At 38.3% G+C, this 10,711-nt stretch overlaps 1 protein-coding gene across 1 annotated transcript; it reads right to left on the reverse strand.

The window, feature by feature from the left end:
• Positions 1-10,216, reverse strand: ubac1 (UBA domain containing 1). Its single transcript, XM_037680234.1, has 10 exons — positions 9,772-10,216; positions 7,457-7,577; positions 7,285-7,358; positions 7,088-7,195; positions 6,879-6,981; positions 5,328-5,436; positions 4,870-5,140; positions 4,598-4,684; positions 2,787-2,925; positions 1-450 (listed from the first exon to the last, which is right to left on the reverse strand). Exons 1-10 carry the CDS (start codon positions 9,907-9,909, stop codon positions 335-337), a joined length of 1,266 nt encoding a protein of 421 aa, XP_037536162.1. The 5' UTR covers positions 9,910-10,216; the 3' UTR covers positions 1-334.
• Between the last annotated feature and the right edge of the window lie 495 nt (positions 10,217-10,711).

The raw sequence follows: 10,711 nt of genomic DNA on the forward strand, positions 1-10,711 counted from the left end.
TCAGACCTATAAATTGTCATCAATAAACTGTAAAACATATTAAATCTGAATTTACATTACTGTAATATTTGTTTTATATAAGCGCGTTTACTATATACGTTAGTTATAAATAGTGTAACAACTCAGAATTCATAATCCTTTGATTTGTCTTTACAAGGCCAAAAAAGCAAACAAACAAAAAAACTCATACTCTGTCACATTCATACCTAAATTTCCAGTCTGACTGAACACATGCACACACACACACACACACACACACACACACACACACACACACACACATACACACATACACACACTCTGCAGCAATCACACAGGAGTCACCAGAAGGCTTTTATGTGCGATTGAGAGTCTGGAAGATTCTGGATATTTGGAGCATTACAGGGCCGGTTTCAGGGTCGTTCATCCACTGGGTGCTGTTGAGTGGATTCTCCAGCATGTCTTCAAACGCTGCGCACAAAAAATACATGCACAGTATATATCACACTCATGAGACATTTACACAACTCTCCTCTCACCCAAAACAGACGAGGCAGAGTCGCCCACCATGTGTCAGGGTATGAGAGAGCTGTCGGAATAAAATATTCAGAGACGACATATGAGACAATCCTCCTGTAAAAGTGCGTGGAAAATTATAGTTAGGATTTACATTACCGTATTTTCCAGACTTTGTCGCAATTTTTTTTCATAGTTTGGCAAGTCCTGCGACTTATAGTTCCAAGCGACTTATATACATTTTTCCCCCTTAATCATGATGCAGTTTTTGATTGATGTGTTAAATGTTCATTCATACTGACATGAACCAAAGAGTAAACATTACCATTTGCAGCCACGAGAGGGCCCTCTACGCTTTGGACAACTTCCGTATTTTCCGTCGTACGCGTCGCATCAGTCCCAATATGTCTGATAAAGTGGAAAAATCCATAAACGCATCACTTCACCATCTATTATGTGTCACCACTGATGCGCTACGTTTGCTCTGCGTCACCTCTGACAACCCGGAAATGTGGGGCGGTGTTGTGCCAAAAATCGATTGGCTGCCAAATTGCGGCCGCGGGAGCGCGTACGGGTTGACTTTAACAAGAATTTAACAAGATTAACACTTAAAAACAATTATTTGGTTGATCGAAATTATAGCAAAGGTGTGCCTCAGTCTAACTTTTGCTTAATAAATGCACTTTGATGGTCAAATCAGCTGCATTTCAAAAGCCAATACGTGGAAGTATGAGCATGCACGGGAGGACTCGCTGTGCATCTCTTGGAAATTTAACAAGATAAGTGCCTAAAAACAATTATATGTTTGCTCGACTTTATAGTAAAGGTGCGTCTCAGTTGAACTTTTACTTAATAAAATGCACTTCAATGGTCAAACTAGCTGCGTTTCGCCAGGGCGGCGCAGCGAAATGAAACGGATTTAACGGTTGCTCCAGGCGAGCTGGACGAAGGTGGCAGGCTGGGGCAAGCTGATTGTGTCATTAATAGCCACTTATACCTATTACATGATGCAACGGCATGCCATACTATTCGAGTGCCATCTAGCAGCTGAAAATGGTACTGTTCAATATTTTCAGTCAGAATGAATGAAAACGGTCATTTCTCAGCCAAAAATTGGTTTATAAATATGGGAAAAAAGCCATAAATATGTCGCTTTGGCGTACAAGTCGCAGGGCATGCAAATTATGCAAAAAAAACAAAAAAACACGACTTATAGGCCGAAAAATACGGTATACGTTGTTCCTCTTCTGCTAACTCAGCAACAACGAGGATGGTAACTTGCTTGTCGGAGTCGTTGGCTTGTTATGTTGATTCGGCTTGTTCAGGATCCCAGATATGTTCCGTGTGTCATTATTTCAGATTAAATGTCTGTTCTTGACCTTCGTGAAACACACCTCTAATAAATGCGACTTATACGCCAAAGCGACAAAGATGTTTTTTTCCTCGTCGTGAGACATTTTGGCTGATGCGACCTATACTCCGGAGCGACGTTTAATATGAAAAATACAGTAAATATATTTTGTTTGGTTTTTCTTTGAACTGTTTGAAGCACATCTGATTTAAAAGTAAAATAAAAATCACTCCAACATTTTAAGACGGTACAAACATTTCCTAAATAGATGTAGAAGTTATTTTACTATTTTCTGTACACACCATTTCCACTTATTAGTTACTTAGAAATCAACATTTTGCACACACTATATTTCTTCAAGTTATTTTTTAAAGTAATGCCTACAAGGAGCAAAATTTAAAAGGTTATTAAATATATAAAAAAGTTTCATAGAAATTGCTCAGTGTTCAGCTTGCATCTTCCTCTATTTTAGCGGTTTATTAACTAAATGTGAAACAAGTTATTATGTAAAAAGCCAACATGAGCTACTAGATGAGTCACCAAAGCTAAAAGATGATTATGTAAATGTCATTATTAAACAACGTATCCAGACAACTAAGAGGTAGTGATCACTCTCTTCATGTCAAAGTGTCCTTTAGCAAGACACCAAGCTTCAAAGTTTCCTAGATGATCTGTTGTTTGAAAGGGACTTGCCTGGTTAAATAAAGGTTAATAGATTAAAAAAAAATTATTAATTGAGCAGCACCCAAAGATGTTTTGTAAAATTCAACTCACTGACTAAATCAGTTTGGTTAGGTTGTGCTCTTTATCCTGAAGCTGCGTTGTGTTAGCTAAAGTTAAAGATGTGAAACAGTCTAATTAAACTTTATGAGGTTGAGTATTCGTCATATTTATAATTACAAACAGTCCTGACTTGTGACTGTAGTAGATGAGATTATACCTAGTAAAGTCTTGGGATTGGTTAAACCCAGCTGGACCACTGGGTTTTCTAGGATGGCTTGAAACAGAGGGCTGTTGGTGTCGATGCCTTTATCCAGATCTTCTGGAGATGGTTTTTGGTCTCCCAGCAGCCACTCGCACTGCAGAATGTAAAAACAAAAAGGTTTTTAATGGAATCACCTGAGCAGCGAGTGTTGAACAGTTTGACACAAAATATCTATAGGTTCCTAAAGAAATAAAAAGAGTAAAAAAAGATGCATCTTTTTTCTTTTCAATTTGGTTCAGATGGTTTATTTAGTGTTTTATTTACTCGTAAGAAACAAAGTCATTCCAAGGCACTACACAAGAAAAGTTACCAAGTTCAGTTAAAATCCTACGAGGTACTTGGGGATGTTTTATCAATGAACAAGTACATTTCTAAATGAAAATTTTAACTTGGACATCTTTATTTTGAAAAGATGTTAATATAATATATTTTAAACTGCATGCTTAAATTCAGATTCAACAGCAGAACAGGTTGAGTGTTTGCAATTTTTTTTTATTATTTTTATGCTCCCGTTTTTAGCCTTTGTTAATACTTTCCAGCTCCATTATGTCGCTTGTTGTGGGTCAATTACAAATCCTCAGATGTGTGATAAGAGCAAAGCAGGGTGGGCGGGGCCACGTGAGCAATTGTTGCGCAATGCACCAGCGCAACTCTCTCTTTTCAGTCTGATTAACTGCTGCAACTATTTCTTTCCTCATCCTCAACATATAATCTTACTGACTCCTCCTCTACAAGTAGATTAACACAATTTTATATTGTGCATTCTCATTTAGTTTTCTTTGTGCTGTATGATTAGTAAAACCGCAGCACAGAAGCTCGAGCCCGGCCTGCCCATCAAGCACAGAATTTTGGCCCAAATTTCGGGTCGGGTCAGGCTCCAGCCAAAAATCGCAACTTTAGTCTCATTGAGTCACAAGGACTCATTTTCAATAGAGACCCGTTTAGGAGCAGATGGTGGTGTTTAAGGGCCTTGCTCAAGGGCCCAGAGTGGGGCAAATGAGGGTGGAGGCAGGTGTGGGCGTTTCACCTTTTCCACCCACAGTTTGATGTTGTTGGTCCAGGGAGTCAAACCGGCAACCTTCCGATCACAACCACCTTCTCTAACCTCTGCGCCACCGCTCCCCCAAACAAACAGGCTGTCAGGTGACTGATTTCAAACTCAATATTTAATTTATGGTGTGCCCAACACGATACACTTCACAGAATATAACACTCAGAGAACACATAAAAGTACAACTACAAAAAGAACACAAACCACTTTAGACTAAAACAGTGAATTTATAATAAAAACACACTCTTGAAAGTGATATTACAACAATTTACGAAGAAGTTTTTTGTTAAAATGATAGAAATAATACCAGGAGCTTGGCTTGAATATTTATCCAACTGGATGATTGATTATTCCCCTTTTGTCCCCCAACACTCGACCTGGGATCGGTTTACATGTACTCTTGTGTAGTGAACGTATCTGATGACACTTGCAGGTTATATTTTCATTTACCCTTTATTTATACAGGTAGTCTGAGACCTGTTTAGGGAGCAGATGGGGGTTAAGGGCCTTGCTCATGGGCCCAGGGTGGGGTGAATGAGGGCAAATGTGGGTTCTTCAACTACCCCACCCACATTTTTTGATGTTGTCGGTACCGGGGCGTGAACCGGCAATCACAGGCCCACCTTCGCTAACCTCTGCGTCACCACTCCCCCATACATTAATAAATAAATATATATATATAGTATATTAATACTTCAGAACTTTAAGCACCTACCGCAGCATCTTGTTGGTTATTATTGACTCTCAGAGCATCAATCACTTTGTTTTCATCAAAACCCATCTCGATCAATGCAATGACAGCCTGCAGAAACAAAGAATCAAGAGTAAATACAAAAGCTTCTTTATACGGTAATCTCATCTCAGTGAGCGTCTCAAGACCCATTGCTGTTTCTAACGTGGTGGAAAAAGCAGCCTTGTTGCAAACCAGAAGAGTAAGAGGCTTTAGGATACGTTTTAAAGACTGAAGTACAGAATGAAACCATCTACCCTTGAATCTGGTCTGAACTCCCTTTTCCTGCGGATCCTCTTGAAGATCTCTGTGAGTTCATCCTGCCTGCTGCTCTCGTCTGCGCTCGACTGCCTGGAGACGTTGTGGGAAACGTTAGAAGCAGAGGCTGAAGCTGAGGCTGAAGGCCCTGGGGTCGTAGCTGCTGCAGCTCCTGCTACCACAGAGGAGTCCTGCCCTGGTAGTGGTGCGTCTGCAGAGGGGTCGTCTACATATTCAATCAGCCACTCCATCGCTTGTGTTACTGACATACTACAAGAAGATCAGACAAAAGAACAAATAAACGTCATTTGGATGAAACCGTTTCACTAAAAAAGGGAACAAGAATGGGATTAACTCATCTGACACTGTTTTAGTAAAAGTCTGCAGAAAATTAAGCTAGTACTTTGGGATAATCTGATAAACAATAAACAGAAGACCTAAATGAAAACAGACTTACTGGTTGAGTCTAAGAGCTTTGATGGCTCTGCTTTCAGGAAAACCCATCTCAGTAAGCTGCTGGAGGGCTGCTTCATCCACCCGATCCTCCTCGTCTTCATCCAACATTGCTTTGAAACAAACAAAAAACAGATTAGATTTATTAGATCAGAACCATTTTCCAGTACAAACATGTCTCAATTTTATTCAAAAATGCTTTTATAATATACTTTAGAGAAGTTTTAAATCAAATCATCCCATCAACAACATGTCTCATGTCCAAGAGATTAAATCTGCAGATCTGTTCATAAGATTTAGCTGCTGACCAAATACCAACCTTCCATTTAAATCAGAGCAAAAACTTTATTAAAAAAAAAAAAAAAGCTTTAACAAACTTGTTATTTAGGTCAATTTTATAGCCAATAAACTTTTATTAAAAACACTTGAAAGAGTACAATAATAAAAAAATAACAAATTTACAGTAGTCCCGCGCTACTTCGCGGTTTGTTTATCGCGGACTCGCTCTATCGCGGTTTTTCAAAATAAGAGTGGACGTGACACACAATTGGCTGATTGAAATTGGAATTTTTATTTTAAATAAATTATTTTAAATTATTTAGCGCCTCCTGCACCTTTGTGCAGCCCATACTGCAGGATAAGCTTCCTGCTGCAGCTGTTCTCTGTGCAGAGCGGAGAAGTGGGCGTGGCCAAGAACACTTGCAGGTGGCAAAGAGCAGAAGAGGCAGGGAGCTGAAATCATGACATTCTACGCTCTTTTAAAGCATTTAGAGTTTAGAAACATTGTTTAGAATATTGCAAGAGTATGGGAAGGGTGTAAAACGCCTTAATATATATCTATATAAATAATAAAATAAACTACTATTCCTACTTTGTGGTTTTTCACTTATCTTGGGGCTTCAGGGTACAGATCCCCAGCGATAAACGAGGGACTGCTGTATACAAGAACATTTTGTATTATCCTCTAGAATATTTTGAACTTCATTTTAACCAATTGAACAAACTTACATCAGATGTACCAAAATATATTTTAAACAAAACGTTAAACTGTTTGCCGTTATATGATTTTCAACATAAAACATTCTATAAATGGTTTAAAATTTAGGTAGTTTCTCCAAATTTGTAAATAAAAAAATATATAGTTTCATTTTTTAAATTATTATTATTATTTTGTTCTCTGTCCACACTTGTGAACCATGTTAATAATGAAGAAAATTAAACAAACAATGTATTTTCGTAAAGTGAAGTGTAAATTAAAAGTGTATGGCAAGAAGAAAATCATTCATCACATATCAAGTACACAGAAATTTACTTTGTGTACCGTTTGTTTGTTTAAGAGGGATCCTGTTCTTTTCATATCTGATTACATTGTTGTTGTTTAAATTACCAAGTGTCTCAAATTAGACTTTAAGTCCCTCAGTACAAGGGTCCAGTTTATTTAAGTTTAAGCTTCAATCTTGACCATCCGTCACCAGTTTGGGATTTTATTTTAAGACTAACTCTACAAGAACGTATTAAATATACTCTACTAAATGTAACTGTTTTTGAATGTTACCATTGGCCTTTTTGAAGAGTTCAACAGCATCAGGGTTCAAGGCAAGAAGCTTCTGCGCAACTTCAATAAGAGAAACCAGGATTTTCCGAAGCTCTGTTTGAAACTGTAAAACATAAAGATACAAGGTTGTCAAAAAGCAGCTTCAAAAACTATTTATGTTCGTATATCAACAGGTAACGTCTGGCTACAGACGCGTCTGACATCCTCACATCTCGGATGTTGTGCTGCGTAACGGTGCGGTCGGTGTGCCGCGTGGACAAGCTGGCAGTGGCTTTCAGGATAGCGTCTTTGTCTGGAGCTTTGTTCTCTTGTTTCTTCTAGAAGAAGCAAACAGGAGGGAAAATGACAAGATAAGTTTTCATATTTATTCTACTTTTATGTTTTTACTTCATCACATCAAGCTTACTTTTTCATCTGAACTAACGTCTGCCATCTTTGGAGGGGTTGGCGGCGGCCTTTTCTTTATAAGCAGCAAAACGTCTACAAAGATGCAGAAATCAGGACTTATATGAAGAACGTTTTAATAATAAAATGTATTGTTTTTTTATCTAATGCATGTTAAATAGCGTAATACAAACCTTTATCTTTGAGATTTTCATCAGCAACAGTTTTAGTGTCGATGAGGACTCTTTCTGTAGCAGCATGTATAAGTTTATGGTGAGTAAGTGTTTTAGGGTCTTCTAGATTTCCATGTACACACTGCAAAAAAGAAAGTGCAAAACAGCTCAAAAAAGTCAAAAACAGCTGAAACTATTAATACTTTCATGTTAACTTACAGTCATGCTTAGTCATTATTGAGACCGACTAAAATATGCTGAAGGGATGTAGTTTAGCATTTTGCAAAACTGACAAGTGTGAAAAGTTGCAAGTAAAGATGGTCACTATTGTAGAATCTGCCTGATCAAACATTTAGTCAGATTTGAGGTAAATATTTAGTTAATCACGTATTTCTAAATGTTGTATGTTTTAGTTATTGCATCAAATAATACGCATGAGTTTAAAGAGCAGACTGTCGGCTTTCGTGTGAGGTTATTCACAACCAGCATGGAGAAGTTGAACAAGCAGAGCAGCTACTAACATAAATACAAATCTCCTTTTGAGTGGCTGAAATTTAGTTGGAGAAATTACTAACTTTAGTAAGACGTTATTTTTTAATTGGCTGTTGAAAAACTTGTCAGACAATTTCTGCCTAAAGTTGTCCATCCATCCATTATCTTTACTCGCTTCTTCCTTTCTGGGTTACGAGGGGAACTGGTTCCCATATAGAGCAGTCGCTGTGCGAGAGGTGGGGGACATCCTGGACAGGTCACAAGTCCATCGCAGGGACACATATAGAGACAAGATTTAAAAAAACAAAACATTCACACTCTCACTCACAACTAGGGACAAAATGTGAAATATATAATTAATGCGCACTCGTCCATCATTTGCACTACCTCTACCTCGGTTTGCTCCACCTTTTTTTTTATATTACTGTTCTTAAAACAGTATTTTTCATTTACTACTGAAAGTTACAGGAAACTTTACTGTTTTAAAATGTTCCTAAGTATTAGCTTTATCTGTATATACTATTGTGACTTCTATTTGCATATTTATGTTTATTATCTGCTACCGTGAAATCCCAATTTTCCTAAGGAGATCGTTTAAATGCGTTTTCTATCTTATTAAAGCGCCATCAAGTCAAATTTTCAACATTTGGCTGGATCAGAGCAGACACAGTATGTTTCTACTCCTCAGTAGCCGTTTCTGACCTCGGTCACATCATCAGTAAACACTTCTATAAGGAGGCCGTGCATGTCTAAACCATCACCATGCTGTAGTGAAGATGTTTTAAATCCTTTATGTGCTTTGTTTCTGTCATCCAGCTTTCATTTGTGCAACTAATTGACTATAACAAGACTTCAATGTGAGCTTTCTTCAGATGGTTTTATGTGGTAATTAAGTTTTTCTTCATCGCCGAAAAGATGCTGTGATGATCCACTGCTCGTTGTCCATGAACGTCCACATTTTTCTATACGAACATTCTCTTTACCTGCTAATCTGTTTTAATCCTGCAGCTTAAACAGCTGCTAATAAACTTACAACTATGCCACACTTTATTTAAATAATTACAGTTACTTTGTTTAAAGTTTCTCAAACACGTTTCTAATTATAATTACCTGTGTTTTTCCAACACTACTCGTTGCACAAATGTAACTTGAATCTTGTTAGATTAAATGATAATGCTGTGCCCACGTATGACGATTTGTGAACTCCGTTTGTTCCACAAAAAAAAAAAAAACTAAAATATTAGAAGGTACATACAGCTTAGCTATGATAAAAAATTATTTTTAAAATGCTAAAATTTGTTGTATTGCTTTTGAATGACAGTTCCATGTATTGAGTATTTCAGCAAATTAAACAAAATTGTAAATTTAAACCAACTAAAATCTATATACGGTCATTTTTCTGACTTTATTTTAAGCATATTGTGATAAGCTAAGATCAGTATTGGGAAAACTGATATGAGACTTAGAATAATTAGAATAAAGGAACTGCAAAGGATTATTATCCCCTGCACTCATGGAGCTCGAAGGACCAACTTGGGTTCCCACTAAGGGCCATAGAAGGAGAGGTGAGCTGTATAATAATAGAAAGACTAAGACACAGTATGCCTCTCTGACAAGCAGACAGAAGAGTGAGACTGGAGGCTGAAGCTGGAGAGGGGAAGCCAACCTGCTAAATTATAAATAGCGAAGTCTACCCAGTTACTATAAATACGAAGCCAGAGACGCTGACAGTTTAAACAGAGGACATGACAGCAGCAAAACACCCCCCAGGCACAGGACTAACAGGACAGGACCAACAAACAAAAAAAACACTGTGAGAGTAACGACCCCTCCAAAATACCTACATGTTTCAAGCATTTCTCCTTCAGTTTCTCAACAGTGGTGTCTTCCGTGACCTCCTCCAACCACTCCGTGCCGTCCATGGTGCAGACGTGTATTTTTAACACTTTCCCGGCAAATATTTTCTCCTCCTGCACGAACATAGCTGCAGCTGGTGTTGAGAGTGCCCGTCCTGTCACCTGTGACGTTAGCTAGCAGCGGTTGCTATGTGCTCAGCTGAGCGAGCTAGCGTGCTAACGTTAGCGCCCAGGCAACCGTCGTTTGTAGCTCCGTCAGCGGGAAAGAAAGAGCGCCGATTAGCTGAGGGCCATTTTCGGGTTCCTGAGCCGGCTGTCGATGCGGTGGCAACCGAGTAATGCGATGTCTAGTCTCCAACTTCTTTGGTTTTTCTGTTTAGCACACAGAGCAACCACCAGCGAAGATCCTACCTTTACTGTAGTGTATGAACTCTGAACTGCAAATGTTCCAGTTGCGGTGCATTGTGGGAGCTGGAGTTGTTTTGATTGAGCTAAACATTTCGTTATTGCGCGGATGCTGATTGTTTTCAGGTTCATTAATTTTTCCTAAGTTTATTTAATCAACTGCGTCTGGACACTTTGTGTTATTTTAGTCGGATCAAAACGTCAGGGGATGAAATTATGTACCTTTTTTTTTTTTTTTTTGTAACAACTACTGCTTTTAAAAAACATTTAACTTTATTTACAAAAAAAAAAAAAAACTTCCATGGAAATATATTGAAATCTCCTCAGTTCTTTCAAAACGAAGTCATGCTTTGTCTGTTTGGTCATTTTGGCCTAGTTTGGTTCTACCACTTAAAGTTTTAGCTGTTTCTTTAGCAAACAGCTAAAACTTTTGAGGCACTGGATGTTGTAGGGCTGTCTTGGTTGACACGCCTGTGCAACATTGCGTGGATATGTGTGTGTGTGTGTGGGGGGGGGGGGGGGG

Source organism: Nematolebias whitei, chromosome 8 (genome assembly GCF_014905685.2).
Source record: "Nematolebias whitei isolate Nwh7 chromosome 8, NemWhi1, whole genome shotgun sequence".
In the NCBI taxonomy this organism is placed as follows: Eukaryota; Metazoa; Chordata; class Actinopteri; order Cyprinodontiformes; family Rivulidae; genus Nematolebias; species Nematolebias whitei.

Bases quoted from the DNA above. Each gene is read 5' to 3' on its own strand.
- ubac1 (XM_037680234.1), bottom strand. From the start codon at position 9,909: ATGTTCGTGCAGGAGGAGAAAATATTTGCCGGGAAAGTGTTAAAAATA. The intron at 6,982-7,087 runs GTGAGGATGTCA...TATGTTTTACAG, and splicing joins CGCAGCACAACATCCGAGAT to TTTCAAACAGAGCTTCGGAA. The intron at 5,437-6,878 runs GTAACATTCAAA...TTTGTTTCAAAG, and splicing joins ACTCTTCAAAAAGGCCAATG to CAATGTTGGATGAAGACGAG.